At 42.5% G+C, this 19,751-nt stretch overlaps 1 protein-coding gene across 1 annotated transcript; it reads left to right on the top strand.

Annotated features, from left to right (window-relative positions):
• Nucleotides 1-780: 780 nt before the first annotated feature.
• On the top strand, nucleotides 781-18,733 carry LOC110980889 (uncharacterized). The gene is made up of 4 exons (XM_022237943.2): nucleotides 781-1,733; nucleotides 6,489-6,630; nucleotides 11,849-11,972; nucleotides 17,758-18,733. Exons 1-4 carry the CDS (start codon nucleotides 1,460-1,462, stop codon nucleotides 18,169-18,171), a joined length of 954 nt encoding a protein of 317 aa, XP_022093635.2. The 5' UTR covers nucleotides 781-1,459; the 3' UTR covers nucleotides 18,172-18,733.
• Nucleotides 18,734-19,751: the final 1,018 nt, after the last annotated feature.

Below are 19,751 nucleotides of genomic sequence, written 5' to 3'. Positions count from 1 at the left end.
CCATGAAATTGTGGGATTGTGTATGTATGGCCCAGGATCAATTCCCTAGATTCAAGGGCTCCCATCAGGGACAAAGCAGACAAAAAATTATTAAAAACTGCCAGAAGAGCCTAAAAAGTCGAGGGATGTCATTTGAAAAATGGCTGCTGACAAACTTGGGAACGTTCACTTTTGTTGGGGGGGGGAGAGTTGAACTTGTTTTTGGTGGATAATTAAAAATCTAATCGGTTAACCTACTAAAATTTGAAAATCAAATGAGATCTGAAGGACCCTACAATACATTGGTTTTTGTTTGAGAGGCCTCAGGGACTTTATTTTCCTGCAATGGGGCTCCAAACTTTGTTGATTTACACTGTTTTCAGTAGGCTTGAATTAATGCAGTGCATTGCGATACATCAGGTCGTGATGCAACCACCGCCCACTCGTGAAACCAAGTAAAATTGATGACGAAACATTTTTGTTCTCGCACCCTCGCCTGTATCATGTCAGACATACGAAACCAAGCAGGTATCTCTGATGTGTCCACAATTCTTAACAAGCCTGCAGTTAAATTTTATCTGAACCTTCCATACATCTTTGCAAACTCATGCAGTGGGCCACGAGATGCTTCGGGGGCATGGAAAGATAGCGGCGTGTTGGCTGGGGGCGGGCTTAGGACGGACATGAACACATGATAGAACTCGCTCACCGTGAACACGCCGAACGAACCTTAAAATTGAAGGACCCCCTCTATCGTCCCTGACAAGAAATTGCACAGTCGATTTCTTTATAGCGGTAGTGGCTGGTTTCGAGCATTCATCTCGACAGCAGAGACAGTCCACTTGTTACCTCAACAGACGGAACGACTAGCATTGTTAAATCAGCAGCACAATGCTATGGAAAGTTCAAGGCAACACGCGGGGGTATCTACCTCCACTGTGATGGTTACAAAGCAGCCATTTTCTAGAGTAGCCTTTTTGGTCTCGTCACGCAGCCTGGAGTGGTACAATGCTGGCAGCAGCGGCCGCCGGCATTGAGCGCCAGAAACACCCAACGGGCCGTGGCTGTTGGGTCGCATAGCTGGCACGAATCATCGGTCGGTAAAGGGGCTGATTTTAGTGACAGGTTTGACTTGGAGTCCGGACTGGCTTCAAACGCACGCGGTGATAGTCTCATACTGACATATGTATATTGCGTAGGCTAACCGTGATCGTCTACCACGAGGCCCTACAAGTTGTTTCCGTGTGAATAGGGCCTACCCATGTATTTTGCATTCCTCCACGATCATTTGCCAAGAAGGACTCCTTCATGTGGAAATGAAGTTTTTGCCGGCAATCAAGGCATTTGTTGGAAGTTCTCGTCACAAAAATCGTGATTCTTGGATGAATGCTGCCAGCTGGGATTTAAGGGGGCCATTTGTTGGATCGGACCGGCCAAGCCTGCCTAATATTCACCGCCTCTAGTCCCCGTGGGTTTTGCTATGCCACACTGTGCCAATCCTACTTCACATGCCTTCGGCCCGGTGCTGGTGTGTTTCCTAATCCTCTCCCTAAGTGCCCTTCCCCGCTTCGCGAGCTGTTCCAGTAACCCGACCGGCTGGCTGGCCTCTGACTACCCGCACCCACGAGAGCAGCCGCCCGGAGCCTGTGGCTTTACGTCAGGCGAGTTTGCCTGGGTGACACCAGCTAGGGACCCAGTCAACACCACCGATTACTGGATATGCGACCCGGACCGTGTGCTGTCACTCGACGAAGGTTTGTTATAGACTTCTCTTTTGCCCATCCACTTTGTAGAAATGATTTCCTGTCTTTATCAGCGTCCATCAATGTGTCATTCCATGCACTCTTTAGAATGTGACCTCTTCAAATATCTTTCGCCGGTCATAAACGCTCATGTAACTCTCCCCCACGGCATAGACACACTTTGACTTTGAAGCTTAGGTAGGTCTACCTTGATGCGAATTTAATATAATGCAAATTTAACTTAGTAAGACATAGTAAAATGGATCATTTCTTTCTCCACATCACGATGTAGGTCTGCTAATATGAAGTTAACCCACGCATCTCACTCTCCCATTGTGTAAACAAAAATATATAGGCTGTAAAAATAAATAGAGCAAAGTTGCAAAACATTCTGGAAGGACTGTTATATCACCCCACCTCCGTAATTGATTAGGAAAAGGAAATACCTCTGAAAACTGTTTTTCCTTGGTAGCAGCTACTTATACAAATGGCATAAAATCTTGGTTCCAGAATCATCGCAGTGAAATTAAGTCCAACAAATGACTCAATTGAAAATTTCTTTTTTGTATTGGACATGTCATTGATGTATACATCTCACCCGCTTTGGGGTCTATTTTTAAAATCTGCACTAAATGGAAGCCGATTCTGCCGCACATTTTCGCATTCACAGTCAGAGCTGGTGGTTATATATTTCTCCTATTTTCCCCACTCCTGACCTTTGTATGGTGCTTCTTAGGGGCAACAGAAAAAGCAAGGCATTTCTTTCCCTATAGCCGTTACAGTTTACACCTGAAAACAATTGCAGACATTGAATGCAACATAATTTGATCACAGTCGCAACACAGGAATTACACACCTATTCGTTACGTCTGTGTGTAGGCCTATCCATATGTTTGTTCTATTCCGGTTATTCAAAAGAAGTCCGAGATTTCCATCATCGGCAACCGAATTCGTCTCCCTTATTATAGCAACACAGTACATATACATGTATGCTGGTGCCACACGCACGACAGAAAATGACAATGTCGTCGCCGCCATAAAAAACGCACTATACACCACAGGTGACCTTTGGACTAAAAAACCCCTTTACACGTACCGCGCATTTTATTGGATGCCGTGCACGTATTGTTACTGAAAACCTACATGTAAGATAGCAAGTCAGGCATGTTGTTTTAACACGCCCACATTCGCTGTTTGCACATTACCATCTGCCACTTCTACCCGGTTTCATTTTATGGGCAACCCTCTCCATGACAGACTGTTACTTATTATAATAAATCTTTTGTCCAAACACGATCTGATAACTTCTCTCTTATCATTGACATTTTGAAGATTTTTTTCCCTTTCGACTGCATGCGTCATGCGAGCGAAATGCAAAAGATTCTAATGATATGCTCTAGCAAAAGGGATGATTTCTGTTGTTACTCGGCATCTCTCTGTGTCACGACTGCGGGTCTAAATGCGATGCGGACCATATCGGAAGAACCTTGTGTATTTAATTTTATAAGCACGCTGACACTTTTATATGCTAGGGAATCTTCAATTATTTATTGATCGGACTTTCTGGTGTATCCTCAAAATAAACAGAACTGCACTGCAAGTCAGTATTTTACTGGCAAAAACCCGTGTATGGGTGTTAAAGAGTGAACTTAAAGGGCGAGCTATAGAAACGTAAATGTGGTGAATGCTTTAGCCACTAGAAGCTAAACGAACCGTGCGGTATACTTCTCATCCATTGGAACTGATCCAAATTAACGTTTTCTCGCTGTCACACATCTGTTGGTGTTGTTTCGATATGGTATTGTAAAATATCCGCCCAAAATGAGCGTGAAATATACAACTGAACAAATGTACTGTTCTTTGCTCGTTCAAACTGCAGCTGATCAGTTTTAAACCCAATTTCCCGGATGTAGAATGTCGATAAGTTTTCGTCAGGAGTTCCCCCTTTTTAAAATTTAACTCCGTACCGAAGGAAACATTGGCCTACAAATCGCAAGTGCACACAGAAGGATTAGAGCAGACAGGTTCACGTTCATTTAACATGCAGTCCACAGCCCACATACAAGGGCGATGCATCCCACGTCCCAGTTTCATATTTGAGAGTGTCTGTATAACCAGTTTTGTGATACTACATTGATCAATCAGATGCGTGAGGCCGAAGGTTTCTCACTTAACAGAGTCACAAACAAATCGTCTGGGAGTACGGTACACCATACATAAGAAATATCTCTTGTGGTCATTTTGGCGAAGCACTCGGGCAAGACGACAAACAAAATCAGCAGAGCTGCAATTCAATTTCGACCTGTCGTGCTCCCCTCTGCGATTCTGTGCGACTCGCACCGGTACAGAACAAAAATAGTAGTCACAGAAAAATGTCTACTTTTCAGAGGATGTTTTAAGGTTGAATGGCGAGATTGCCAGCGTGTCAGGACTGTCTGGGACTGATATGAGGCCAGCCAGCTGGACTGCAAATCGCCTTGGACAAAAATACCTGAATGATGCTGCACGTGGCGGGGTATTATTGTCTGGGTATTGAGTTGCAGAACAGCGCATGCCTTCGCTTATGAATCGCTTCCTGGGGCATGACCGACGGCTGTTGTCATTTCCAGTGTTGGGAGGGGGGCGATGGTGTGTCAGTGGTAGTAGAGTTTTGGGATGGTGAGATGAGGGTTAATGACGACTGGCGTGGTGATCCGAATGTAGTTTGAATGGTGGGGAGATGGATGGCTGTGTTTCTGAGGAATGTTGTAACCAACCGTGGGGTGGTAATGTTGTTGGTTAAGCAGCTGAACATTAATTTGTACACGTATTAATGTATAGGACTAATGCATGGTTTTCACGAGTATTCTGCATTTGGTGATATTGGTTCAATCATAGAGGAAGGACATAGAAGGATTTCGAGCTGCCCGGGCTATAACATCTGGCCAACTACCGCTTTCTGGCGTGCCTGGTATGTCCAAAGCCAGAGAGCAGCGAATGCTTGCTACGCACCATCTGTTTCACAACCACGAAACCCCTTTGTACCCTATGATCGCCGCCGCAAAAAAGTTGTCGCTGGTAATCTGTATCCTTAAAACTTTGTGTTCTGATCATTCATGCATTCGTTGGTGCTTGGTATGATCTCATAACAACATCAAATTTAATGCTTGCGCAGTAACTTGCATTACACCGTGTGCCCTAAATGTATGTGTGCAGCCATTGCCCTTAATGAGCTCTCTCTTCTGTTTGGTTTGAATCATTTTTATTATTGCATTTGTACGAAAGCTATTTTATGAGATTTCGTGATTCTTTGATGAAATAGCGCATTTTGTTCCTTATGAACTTAGCCTGGCCATTCTTTGTTTGGCCAGTCTTAGCCAAATTTGTTTCAAGACTTTGAAAACTGATGTATTGGGGGAGGAGAATAAAATTACAAACTTTGCATGGGATAATGGAACAGTGTATCAATTTGAAAATAAAAAAAATTATTCACAGAGGCAAAAGTAAGTCTAATATCAGAGATTTTTTTCTCTCTATTCCCGGTCACAGCAATAAATTGTATTTCATTGCAAGCAAAACACGACAAGTATCGCTAGGATATTACTGGCCCCGCTTGTTCGGCTAAGATGCAGGCAGTAATCGAGCATTTTTGGAATGTTTGCTATCATTCATCTGACTTGGCGCAGACGATCATTGAACACCTTGAAGTGCCAGAATCGCAGCTCCTTCAGTGTCCTTCTATGGTTCAACTTGATGAAGAAATATGTTGGTTTGTGAAGTGATGTTGATTTTTGGACACTAGGTGAAAGGGTTCTGAGGGTGGGAAAAAGGCTGGAGTTTTGCAGATGAAGATTTAGGTACCGACCACAATATATTTACTGATATATGTATCCGATAGTTATTTATGATGATAAGAAAATATAAATTTACAAATTAAAAGGTGAGGCCAATACAAAAATCAATTGTTTTGGACAGATATCGTACTCCTATAGCCTGATTCACCTTAGAAAAACTCAATCAAGAAAACATTAAATCTTCCCATAAACTATTGTCACCCTCTTAGATGTAGTTCGAGGATGTAAAGAATATTTGACATTCCTCGTCATGTATTCATCCGCGAACATTCTTCCCGCAAGACATAAAACAGTGCCAAGTCGTCATTCTTCCCGCAAGACATAAAACAGTGCCAAGTTGTAGAAGGCGGTGCGTGGTCCAAATAGTTGACATTGCAAGATGATTATCACTCGGAGGTGCTTTCCATTTGTCACCTGTAGGCTTCCGTACCAGACATTTATCATTTTTTAGATGTTTGCCATCGTCACCATCGTCTGTGAACCGTTTTATTCGCCCTTATAGTTGCATCTCATCTTTCCATGTCACTGGAATCTCATTGTATAATCAATTGCAGAGATATGAAAATTTGAATAAATATCCCAAACATGTACTTATTTCTGGCATTCTGCCCCAGCGTCTTTTGACAGGAATGAATGTCCATCGATAGTTGCTCTGACACTGTGACAGGGTTAAGTTCAGTAAATCACAGCTAATAATTCCACTGTTGTGTTATCGAGTGGTGACGTACATTACTGTGGGAAATGCCAACAGTGTCCGTTATTTTTATCTTTCACTCTGAAGGGAGGAATCGGAGCATGTTTGGTGCCTTTCTCACATGTAGCTGACACTGTTGTGAAACCCAAGTTGACATGGAAACGCGCGCATGACATTCTTTACTGTTGGATGTTTTCATTGAGCTGGAGTTTTTGTATTTGCTCTCTATGATCTATGCAGCCCTTGTACTCGCTGACTACCTGAAAAGTCTTTTCCACAAGTCTCCCTGTGACTGCGAGGCGGTAGAGTGCCCCGGAAGTGATGTCACACCGACGGGCTATCTGATTGGTGTAGCCCTTGTCGAGCGCTTGGATATCGAAGGGTAAGATGTGCAATCTTTAAAATATCTTGGCAGCATTGGGTTTATCATGATTATCCATTCAATTGATAAATAAATTATCGTGTGAAGATGTTTTTAAAATAAAAGGGTTTATTTCACACATTCAGTTCTGGATTTGTACCTAATTGGCCAAATATCCGTTAACTGGAACGATTCATACGCACGGACGTATTATATCGGGTACAGGCAGTGGGATATCGAGAATCAATTAAGGCATGTTCTTTCCGCATTCGATGTATTTGAAAAAATATAACACTGGTAAATTAACTCCGACAGTTGTTCTCTTGTCCAGAATACATTCGCAGACATCAATCAACTTGTGTCGCTGAATATGGTGGGAAAGGCTCAGTTGGATGGCGTCATCGCTGTAATTAATATTTGCATTAAAACTGGGGAATTAAGCAGTATTAGCCGAGATTTTGAGACAATGTCGAGTGCCACTTAAATCACACTTTTTTCTTGTGGCATTCTCGGACATGTTTTAAATGTATTCAGTAGAGCTGGGGTGGAAACCGTTCTCGACATTTTTTTCCGATATCTTCGCAGTGCATTTTTTTACAAGTCGAGCCTTTAAGAGTTTTTACAATAATACCTTACAGTTATTTTGACTTATTTTGTTAACATATGACATGCCGTTCTTGCGCAAGGTCCATTATTCCGAGACAGGTCAGCCAAAATGTATGACGTGCCTGATGCACGCAGGCTGACTCGCACGTGGCCTTGAGTTTCAAACGATCGTAACAGAACCATGAATCAGATTGAGTTGATTCCTCACGAGTTTGAAAAAAATCAGGCATGGGGCGGAATCCAACCCTCCAGCAGTCGATGGTCAGGAAAAACGGCCCTTCTAGGGTAAAAAAAAGACAATTGTACATGGGCACCGTGATACACGACTCCGAGCGAAAGAGCTCTGTACAGTTTTGCTGCCTTGCCATCAACCGAAACATGGAACTGCATGGCCACACGTGTATTTGTCATCGAGGAATTGTGGGCTCATTATACGATATCGTAGGACAATTTCAGCCACTTGTGCATGAGATCAACTCGTCTAAATATGGATTTATTTTACGGTTCATGTAGTTGCGTTTGAAATTATTACCATTTGAAATGCTGTGTTCTTTTATAGTACAAGAAATGCAAGGCGATTCAAGTATATTGCATCTCAGTAATAACATACGTACATTATGCCGTACAAAAAAGAAGTATTGCCAATTGATCCATTATATTGTTGTTGGTTGTGCGTGGAACATACTCTTTATATAAGTCAACATTACATTCATGTTATCAGAACATTGTGTGATGCATCAACCATCCAGATGTTCGTCAACCTGTTCATGCCTGATTGGGCACACGAACATACTCAGGGGCTGTCAACAGTAATCAATATCGCCATTATTAATACAGAACTCAGAAAGTCCAATAACTCCTGCCACAAATAAGCACTTCTAACGTGATCCCCAACCATTGAATTTATGTAACCTTTTATGGCCTTTCTTAACGGTGAGTCTGAATCCTTTTTAGGGAGGGAGGCTTTTCACGTGCATCGGGGAGGAAGGAATTATTGAAAAGGCTCCACCAATTGCCTTTCAGTGTATTTCAAAAACTCCCCTCTTTTTTTTCAGGGAGGAGATAGCCCCCTTTAGTCCCCCCTCCCCCGTTAGATGTGACTTTCGATGAAGACGAGACTATCAAAGTCGAGGAACTAATGTCACGTCAACTTTAATTCATTATTCATCATAACACGGAACCGATATCGGTTGTCCGTGTTTCCGAATGCTTAAGGTATTAGTTACTTTAAGATGAGGAAAATGAGTAAAAACACCAGCTGTCGTCATAATGATTCAAATAAATGATCACGTGGGAGCAAAAGAACCCCTTGTACGTTGACGTCAGAGGTTTTGATGATGGACCCAAACTAAGGAAACCTAATGCTGTCAAGTGATAATGACGTCACAGATACACCTCTTCTCATCCAATATTCATTTCTTTCCAATTCGGCACACATCTGATGGCTCGTGTCAAGAGGCCCCGGGGGCGATGTGTCAAGCCAAAAAGCTAAAGTCCCGTAGAAAATCACGGGGAACTTGTTGGCATGATGATGTCTTTAACCTGCTGGGATTGCGACGCCCCGTCTCTAGCTCTCTCCCAGCCCCGTTGCAACTGTGACAAATCTTGTGATGACGTAATTGTGACTTTTAGCCTGATAAGTGGCGTGCATGTATTCGTGTGAATTATGAATAGTTACATGTTTCGGGGGAGCATAATGTGTTTATTGTTGAAATCCTTCGCAATATCCTGGTGGAGTGGAAAAATCTGAGGGGGTTGTGGTGGGCGCAGGAAATTTATCCGACATCAGGTGGCTTTTTCGAACTTATTTACGTAATCGTGTACAACACACGTACATAATCCCTTGTCAGTACAGTTAAGTTTGTAACAGGCTAGTTCCATGAGCGGGAACATATGAAATAGGCTTTATTTGTAAGTCTTAACAAAAAATGGAAGAATGGGGAACATGTCCCTCAGCCTCCCAATCAACTCATGGCATTCAAGTTGTTTCATTTATAATGTAGGTATTGTTTTATTGCGCCAGTTAAATTAATTTGAAATACATATGTATCTGTGTAACAAATTATGTTGACTTATGAAGTAGACCGATATTTATTGCCTTCATTAAGCAAATAGTTATGTTGATTGTGTCAAAGATATGATATTCGGAGTGTCAAATAAGCGTACGGACACTCGTAAACTGCAAAACAAGCGTCGTTACGAGCATTCGGCCGGTAAGGTCCTGTATCAGTGTTTGATATTGTTCCAAACTGAACGGCGTAAAGGCTTAGCACACGCATGAAGGGAGTGTAAATAAACTAGACTTGAATTAAAGACTATTCTGTGATGGCGAGAGTCCGCGTCATCCAAACGCGATAACAAGCGTTTTTCCCACAAAAATGTTGGCGCTTTAACGCTTTAATTAGGATTATCCTTGCATGGTGGGAAACCGTGGATTCCAACGATGACGTCAAAGGTGTGTGATGAATAACCCTATTTACGAAAGTGGCCAACCGTTGGGTTTACATAGGCCGGGAGCATGTGCCATGCATATAAGCAGAGGTCCCATCACCTCCTTCTCTCCGGGGGCGGCGTGTAAGTGCTATTTTCCCCGCCAGTGCAAGTGCAGAATTTCCCGGGGGGCTTGCGGTGGATTACGCGCTAAGGTGCCTCGCGCATAGCATATAGCTGGGCGCAGCGAGAGGTGTCACACGTTGTACGGGATGCATTTCTCTTCGTCCGGCATCCGTTGGCTCACACTTTCCGCGCTGATGCGGCAGCGGCGATGCCTGTACAAGTATTGTCACTTTGAAAACCGTCACATTCTCTTGTCGCTATATAGAGCTGTTATAAAATGCAGTCCTGGCCATTTACCCCTTCACTTCCCACCTGGGCATAAGCAGAGCGTCGAGAGTTAGGTGAGGCTTCAACCAAAGGTGTGACTTCTCGGTCATATTTCGAAACCAGACTGTAATTGCTCAGTGCCCATTACCGAGTCCGAATTACTTGCCAATGGCTAGAAATGTCCTTTGGAAGCCACTTGCTTGCGGTTGCCGCTATTTCCCGTTGACCGTGCGTAGCATCGCTAGTCGTAGCCACAACTTTAGACATGGTTGTTGTTTCATGCGCATCAGGCTTACAATCATATTGACGAAACAACTTTTGTGTCATTACACAACGCGAGGCCTTAACACTTGAAATGAAATTGGCCTTTACAAATCCTTTCGAGACACAGATAATTTCGAAGATTCCCAGGTGATTGTCGCTCTTCCAGAACCCAGGTGTTACTGGAAAGATGAGTGGAGAGTTACTTGAATCAACCATGGAGTATGTGGCGGGAAGCAGCGATGAAACTTTTATACATGTATCTAATCAACTGACCCGCCATGCGGTCACCATCTTCTCTTAATCCACTAAGAGACAATGATTTCATGCACGGCACCTGTATTTTAATTGCCACTTCGTAGAGATCTGTCAACCAGCATGGAAGTTGAAGGCATGCATGTAAAACGGTCAAAATCTGAAGGACTTGGGAATCCAGTGACTGCAAGAGTTAAGAAAAAATCGCTCTAGCAATTAGAGATTCAAGTCCTTCAACCTGTATCAAAGCGCACTGTTTAATTCACAACTCACGTCTTTTCGAGCGTAAGATTTCTGTGTAATGTACATCATACCCACGGAACTTAGCCGACCGTTATACGAAGCCGCACGTGCGCTGACAATTCAACAGAGTGCCGTGTTGGTGTCGCTGCTTGCACATAAAGGAGTCAGGCTTGCTATCAGCATGCGATAGCAACACTGTTCAATGCAGCGTGTACCTCTATGCCTTTGCCAAACCCTCTGGCGTTCTTGAGATGTTAATGTTTCGTCCTTCGGCCGTGCTATGTTCTCTCATTACCTTAATAAACTTTCATGCGGTCTGAAGGGCGTAAATTCTTCCGTTGATTTAGTTATTTTGCTTTTACGGTAACTTTATTATACTCCCGAAAGCCTTTTTAACGAGGGTTTTAAAGCCTCCATTAGTGGGTCGGTCTGGGTCCCATGTATCGGCTTGATAACGACATAATGGAGACATTTTGGTATGAAAATTATTCCAGATTAATTTCCAGATGCGCAGACATTAGTGTCAACTTTTTAAATACAGGATTGCTAAAATACCAGTCGAAGTGCCAACTTCAACTAAAGAGGCTTTAATTAAGAAACGAATAAGTTATGCAAACAAAAATCTCTGTAATGTGCAGAATTGAATAAGAATGGTCTCCGATAGGTCACGCGACCTGTAATGGGTATCAAACATGAATTAACGTAGCAACGTGTGTTTAAGTGTTGTTTGCCAAAAAGATAAACCGATTTTCGCAATAATACTCAGAACATCAGTAGTGTGAGTACTGTACCAACCGTCAGCTTTTGCTTTGGTGAACGACATTTTGACACACTTTATGTGAGGACACTTGATGTTTGAAACCCACTGTAGGTCACATGACTTAGTAGACGTAATTGGTCTATGGACAGAGTCTCTGATTTTTATAGGCCAACTTGAAAAATTAATGCAAAATTTAGTCTATTTGTTTATTCAAGTTTATTAGGGTATGTAAAAAATGATACTTTAAAAAGTGAGATTGACAAATGACTTGATTTTTCATGTGTTTTTCAGGATGAAGTTTGAGCCGATTAATGTCAAAGCTGCCAATTTTGCCAAGGCGACAAGAGAGAAATGGTTCTCTGATCTTGGCTGCGACGACAATGCACTAATATTCTATTCCAGATTCTCCAATGAGGTATGTGTAACAAACATCCGGCTCCTGGAGAAGCCATTTAGAGAAGTAACGTTGTTCAGCCTACCCAAAGTAAGGCAGTTTTCCAATTGACCCACACTAATTGTCCATTGAGCCCACAAGACGGTTAAGCGAAAATTGTTGTCTAGCCAAAGCTCTGCCGATCACATTTGTGACTACGACTGGGGGGCGTCACTTTATTTAATACTGCAGCCGAAAGTAATGCTAATGGGACAGCATTACGATATAAACATGTATGACGTTCGTTTATCCCAGCCCCCAAGAAGATAATTTCTTTCGCATCCTAATTTAAGACACAGTAAAATTAAAGAATAATCTAATTTAAAGTTCCCACATAATTTTTTTCCCGGCAGTGACCTTTGGCTTTTGTTCAACATTCTTGTCCAACAGCTTTTCGACGTGGCGTTCATCATAATGAAATATCAACGTTGTATGTAATAGGTTTTACCCGCTTAATCCCGATCGCTGCATCAAAAAGCACATGACGTCATTGGCTCGTCTGGCACTACCATGCTTTTTGAAAGGCTGCATTATGCTGGCATTCAACAACAGGCAAATGTACGCAGTTTATACGCTGAGTATCACAATGAAATCTGTCCACGGCGCGGCGAGTTACAGACAGAAGACATAATGATGCGCATGTAATTCAGTTGCCAACGCAAATGTGTTATTAAACCATTAACGGTTCGTTGGACGCGTGTACAGCAATGACCCGCGACCTCATTTGTTTGTTTTGCATGCTGCTGTATTCCGTTAAGGCACAGAGCCTCAATTTGATTCTTTGAACACACGAAAGGATTTGCTTGTCTTGTAGTTTAACACTTTGCGAAATCATATTCGTGCGTTCAGGAGAAAAATAAATTCAAAATCGATGGACTTTTATTTACGTGCTCAGATTTGCAGGGTATTTATATAGGGAAGTATCTTTCTTCGAAACATCACTCCAACACAAGCCTCACATTCATCTCCACGCCATCGGAGAAGATGGTGCGCCGTGTGAAGCTATATTTCAACCTGCTTGTGTCACTCCAAGCCCGCCACTAGAACCCGTGTTCATTCGGCTTACCCGTCCCTGAAACCTTATCACTCTCTTTCTTTTAACGTGTGTGTTTTAATGTTAGACATGAAGGCAACGCTGCACGATGTGGTCATAAAACTTCGTTTTCGATGTCTTTCCGCCAATCATTATTGTGGTTCACAAATTCCAAACACAGGGCTTGGACTGGAATGGAGTCTTAATGGCTTTAATAATTGTATATTTAACGATATTAGTTGTCAACCTATGTAGTTTTTATTCTCATTACAATGTTTATTTCTAGTTCAACTGTTTGAAATTTCGGGCATCCACTGCTGGCGCTGCGAATTGTTGTATAATGCAGTAAATTGTATATGCGTGCCTCCATTATGTCGACATCACACATATATGCCCTTTCAGTTACAGTTAAAAGCCATTAAGCAAGTCGTAATGGCTAGTTAGTAGCAGGGAACGTGTCGCACGCACGGTATAGGTCAACCAACACACTTTGTTTTAATATTTAATGACGAGGAGGCCCTAAAGTGTGCGCATTTTGCACACGACGCTGCAAGAATAGACCAAGTGCTGTCTTCCTGACAAATATTGAGACAGAGAGAAACGCATTCCGATGAATCACCATTGACATTGTTTTCAGTTCTCGGCTGTTCGGTACTTTTGATGTGGCTGGCAAGCCCTCCGTTCCACGGTCTTATCACACGAAAGGCTTTGGACAGCTAAACATTCTGGAACCTTTCTCATGACGGTGTGTTCATGGAGGCACGTGTGGATCATTTTTTCCAGTTTAGAGAAGATCGAAGATTCCTGTGAGACAATTTACGTTTCCTCTGGGAAAAAGTATAACCTCGGAGCGTCAATGCCTCTTTAGTAAATATCCATTTGTTGTTCATTCACAGATTATTATAAATTCGCATTCAGTGAAATTTCAGCTTTCAAATTTCACATTTTTCGGCTCACAACAAATAACTCTCCTTGTTTGTTTTCCGTAAACCTAAAACATGACAATTTCAAACAAGTGGTTAAAGCAGAACAGGATAAGACCGCATCCCCGGACTTCCCTGCAGAGTATTTAAAGAGGAAGTTTCCTAGATGTAAAATAACGGTTACATAACAAACGGACACGTAGGGCACATGCTTTCCAAAGGCAATTATACGATTTAAAAAGAAAGCGCCGCATGACAGTTTCATGCAGTCTATGATTCTACCCGTATATTCTTGACGCGAAAAAACCTTGACAAGACCGGTAAGACGGCAAACAGAGCAAACGGTATGATAGCATAAAGTCGCTTAAATCAGCAAGCAATGTAAAATGGCGGTTTGTAAGCCCCAGGGTACCAGTTGTGTGCGTCACAAGTTTGCTTTGGAAAAGATGAGATTTTCGTACTAATCTGGTTTGATATTTCCCAGAGTGTAATGTAAGAATGCAACCGAAAGCCGTTGCCGCAGCCGACACCGCTTGTTCCCTTGGAAGCTGCTTGCTAGCCACTGTATGCCTTTCATTTTGTGATGGTGCACGGACAGCAATACTGTCAATTGAGACACACAATGTACTCGAATGAAGACTATGTTTCGACACTGCACCGTAGAGCAGTGACTGCAGTGTGGATGGCGCTTGGTAGCCTGGTTTATGGTGGCGTCATCAGTGGGTCTGAACGATTCTTGGCGTTCAGATCCATCATTCAAATTAGGTTAACGCCACATCAACACCATAAGATCATCATGTGTGTAATACCTGACGTCGACGTCTCTCTTGTAAACCATTATGTTAAACCAAGGCCATTGGGAAGCATTTCAGAACCTTGGTGTCGTTGGTAAGCAATATTGCAGACACGAACTAAGCATTAATAGGACTGCAAGCTATATCCACACTGTTGAAACTGCGTTTAGAGTATTTGTAGCCTGTTTAGTAAGTTTAATCCAAGACATCTTTCTTGAAATGCGTTTACAAATGTGTTCAAACTGTAAACACTTTCCATGCATGGTACATGTTCAGCTTTGGGAAATTTGCTTAGCGTTTAAACACATTCCTAAACGCATTTCAGTGTAGATGTCTAAATATGTCGTGGTACAGGCGTGTCACACATAGTGTGGACCTCTGCACAAAAGAAGTCCACATAATGCAGGTACGATGACGTTGTGTGGACTTGCACACCTCCACACGATGTTTTCCCCAGAGGCACTTTGGGGTCAAAGTTATCGTGGCAAAATGAAGAGGAAATCACCAAAAATCCAGCTTGAAGGAGTTATCCTTGGGGGAGAAACAGGAGCATTTAACTTAAGCACAGGAGAACAAAGGAATGTCCACACTTCATATGTAAAACAAGTTTGTTTGGTGAAACGTGTTTAAAAAATGGGTACAAAAAGTGTTTAGAAATATGTTTAAACTTTAAGCACCTTTTTACAGTGCACGGTTTGCAGTTGTTAGAACTGTTTCCTTATAAACTCCCACCTTATTCTTGACGAGTTAGCTCCGTCAACTAAAGTGTATCAGGGATAGTTTATTACGCGAGCAATGGAGATAAGGAAGTGTATACCTCGCCTGGTTCCTTTCAAGATAATTTGATTTTGAGATTCTTATCCAAACTTTTAGGTTTTTTGACACAGAGGTCGATGAAAAAAAATAACGTCAGAGATATAGTCAGTGAAGAATTTCAAGATGTTCTTTCCGGCAACATAAGTGGATCTCTACATATTAAACGCGCGACAAAACCTTATCTGGGTTCACTTTTATTCCCAAATTTTATTTCCATGCGGATGAGAAACACTTTAAATTTCTGTGTCAGTACTCAATGGATCAATTACAGTGAACAGATAAGCAAGGAACTTGTGGTTCTTGTCAGGTATGATAGGGAAGTTGAGGTCATCTGCATGCAAAGGATAACCGCTGGTGGACAGTGCAACTTTAAAAACATAAAAGCTTTATTGCTTGTTTAGGCCTTTCTCAATATTATGCCATTCCAAATTTATATTGTTTACGGTTGGGCACTTTATTTCCAGACAAGTAGAAACGAAAGAGGCCCGTGTCCTTGATGGACCTACAACTTATATAGTCTGGCCATAAATCTTCACTGGGTTTCTCCATCGATTATTCTGATAACAAAATAATTTCTATCACTCTACCGAACGGCCTCCGTCGTCAATAAGGCCGTATTGATGACTGGACAAGTGGAACGGTTCTTTTATATTTCTCCGGTCAGTTCGAACGGTTGCTTTGCCTTATTGCTCGTCGTAGAAAGCCTGACTTTCGTTATTTCTGTTTTCGCTCCTAAAGTATTGCTGAAGTTTAATACATTTTAAACACGGCATTGCGCTTGTTTTTGAGTGTTGTTATTTTGCATCAAACTGCTCGTTGGCAAAGATGGATCAACAGCCACATTCCTGGGGGGGGGGAAACGGGTTTTCGGAGGAGGATTTAGAAGTTTTTTTAATGTGACCTTTTATGGTCTTTAGGGGTTAGGATACATTGTGGTTTCCCTTATTTCTTAAGGAAGAGGAGGAAAATAACCCCCAAACAATCGCATTTCATTTAAAAACGAATTTTCTGGGTGGGTCGTGGGCTCCGTTGGTCTCCCCTGGATACGCCCTCGCTGTCAAAATAAACAAGAATGCGAATAAGAATTGGATAGACTGACATTTCTGGTCCGTACACCACCTCTTCCCCCAAGGCACAAAGGACTTGCACTTTTCACTGATGATAATTTTAGATTGTAGAAAGTGTGACATTTTGATCTGTAGTATCAAGACCGGGTCTTTCGGCTAGCGAAAAAAGACTTCGCTTGCTGAATTGATAAGGGAGAAAAACACCAAAATATTCGTAGTTGAAGCTCTATATAGTGATGTAGTCTCCCGATGCGCAAGGTCTCCGCAAAGCTCAACGTTGACTGTATTTTTTTGAGGCCATTACTGCCACATGTGGAGATCAGCCAGCGCACGGAGCCAAAATGTAGCGGGCATCCTTGAGACAAGCCTCCCCGTGATTTACCCAAGGATATACGGGGATACGATTGGAGATGGAAACATCTGAAAAATGTATGCGGGCGGCCAACGGACGGCACCGCGTGAATATTCATGGCGGTTTTATATTGGACGGGAAATGTCACAAAATTAAGCCCGGCAGTCACGCTGCCTGAAGAATATTAGTAAAATTCGGCTGTTCTGATTCAGGCGTGTAATATCTGTTGGTGTTTTGGATTTATGTGTATTGCAACCCCTGATTTGAGAAGTGTCATTATGTCGATCTGGGCCCTTGAGGATGAGAAATAAATATGTCCCCAGAAATCCATAGCCTGATTTTCTCACGCCAATGTACATGTATATTATTTTCAGGGGCAATGAACACTTTATATATCTGTTGATAATACTTTCTGAATTAAAAGCTAAAAATTATGTTCGCCGGGAACTTCAACAATTTAAGGGAAGTGGCAGGGTACGGTGTTAGATTTGTAATAACCAATCGCCCCAAAAAAGAAGAAAAGAAAAAAAGAAGAAGAAAATTATGAAAGCCTTTAATATTGCGCTGAGGATCGGATTTTAGTGTGTAAGATTTATTGCTATTTACGGGATTTGGGCCCCCGAGACGTGAAGCCCAGAAGTCATTTGCTATAGTTAGTTTATGCTGTCATCAATCTCCGTCTGCCTTTGCAGTTGGTTCTATATCATCAGCCAGATAAGAGCCGCAAGTCATTATTGATTATATCAACCAAATATCTTGTTTGTTTTTTTTTCCTCTCTCAGCTCTATATATCCATCGGGGAGGAGATGAAGGGGGTTGTGTCTGACCTGGAATTGGCCAGCCTGTACCGCCTCGGGGAGGAGTTCTTCACAGTGAAATCGTCCGAGGACCAGGGGAACGATCACAACCAGACAACCCCCGCCGGCACCAGCGCGACCTATGAAGGCCTGAAGGCTGTGGTGGACCATCTCAACGAGGCCATCCTGAACGGGCCCAGCATCACCTCCGACGTCGTCTTCGCCTTCTCCATCCCGCTGCTGCTGCTGGGCATGATGACTGCCATGTGCCTGATTTCGAACATTTGTTGCGCCCAGGACATGACGGTGCCAGAGCCATCGCGCGGTCGGAGGAGTAGATCCGAGGACGCCGTGTCCGAGGACCCCAAAGCTGAGGACGACAGTGAGGCAAGCAGGTGATAGATTACGGTGGACCAATCATGGAGGATACTGGTCTATCACCAGCAGACCAGCTGCTATTACGAACCTGATGTTTCCTGAAAGTTCCATATAATTATGAACCCAAGAAAAGCAACATTTTTGGCTACATCGAAATGACCTGAAGAGTTTTGAAATAGCCACTCGGCGTTGCCCTTCTCCAGGTAAATTGTTACTAGGACAACAAACTACATCCCTTATAGTCAACTAATGATTGATGTAAATTGGTCGACGAGAAAATTCCAATTCTCGTTTAGACTATGTAAATTTTCCAAGCAGCCGTGCATCATTCTGACCAGTCTTGGGTGATTAAGTTGACGGATTTCAGTTTGAGAATTTTGCTGTGGTGTTGCAGCGCCCCGTGATTCACGAAGCCGAAGTTTCCCCCAACAAACAGTGGGAATTCCAGGGGCAAGACATTAAGGAATTTCCGGCATGCACTGTACTGTTGGCATTTCAATTGGATTTTATAATGTACAAATATGCCTCTTAACTTTGTACTCTCAACCAATTAAAACTCTTAACGAAATTGTAAAAAAAAAAACCCTGTCATTTTGGCTGGGAATTATCACCTTTCATTATAAGCGCTACACGGTTGCTCTTAGCATTCTTCACAGGTTTAACCCCCCCCCATTTCGAGGATGTACTTTTCATGTGGTTACATGAGTTTCGTCTGTGAAGAAGAAAAAAACATTAATTGAGCACAAAGAACCGTTGATGAGAACGGCTTTTTCGACGGCTCATACCATATGTCGTCATACGAATATCAAGAAGACAAGCCCGTCATCGGTTCTTCGTCAAAGGAGCTGGAGAGATAAAATGTCTGCAGCGTGTTGTTCACCCGTATATCCATTCCACCGTCACGCAAAGCTTGATATCCTATTTGGTCTCCGTTAAGTGTAACCATATCACCCATGCTGAGTGCATGGCTGTATCAGACCCCACGGCACGATCTAAATTCAACACATTGTGTCCGATTCAACAAGACACATAGATCGAAATTCTTCCGGAGAATTTCAGTTTCGTCTCAGCAGATGCAAACAACTGAAAAGTGTTTTGTAAACCAAGCAGATCGCACGTAGTTGTAAATGTTCATCTTGGTCAGCATTGTTATACGCTACACAAATCCAGTCTCGAAACCTGACCTCTTTATGAAGTCAACGCCAAATCCTCACAGCATTTTCCGTTGAAGAAGAGATGCTGTCCAATGTTTCTTTTGTCGTTCAACTCAGAGCTTGCAACCATTGCGCGAACCGTCACTGACCACATCTGTAAACAACATTGTTCAAATTATTCCGAAGTGTTACTTGTACATATGCAAATGTAATATTTTTAAGAAGGTTTATAAGGGGCATACATATTTTTATACATTATTTTGTATTGTATACTACAGTAGAAACTGAAGCGTGAAGCCTCGGGGATAGTTCGCTTATGCCATACTTCGATAAATTTGTGGCGTTCGTTTTCGTCACATAGTGCTCGAGTTGCATTACTAAGAGCATTAATTTCATTGGTTGGGGTTATAGTCTATGAACATGATAGCTAGCTTCATTTTTGATGGA

This window comes from Acanthaster planci, linkage group LG07 (assembly GCF_054643075.1).
Source record: "Acanthaster planci isolate LZ-2023a linkage group LG07, COTS_SCS, whole genome shotgun sequence".
NCBI classification, from domain to species: Eukaryota; Metazoa; Echinodermata; class Asteroidea; order Valvatida; family Acanthasteridae; genus Acanthaster; species Acanthaster planci.
This window is presented reverse-complemented; position numbering and strand designations above follow the sequence as displayed.

What these genes read in the sequence shown, in the direction of transcription:
- LOC110980889 (XM_022237943.2), top strand. Translation starts at nt 1,460, where the DNA reads ATGCCACACTGTGCCAATCCTACTTCACATGCCTTCGGCCCGGTGCTG. An exon ending in GAGCGCTTGGATATCGAAGG is followed by an intron (nt 6,631 to 11,848) that starts GTAAGATGTGCA and finishes TGTGTTTTTCAG; the next exon opens with GATGAAGTTTGAGCCGATTA. An exon ending in ATTCCAGATTCTCCAATGAG is followed by an intron (nt 11,973 to 17,757) that starts GTATGTGTAACA and finishes TTCCTCTCTCAG; the next exon opens with CTCTATATATCCATCGGGGA.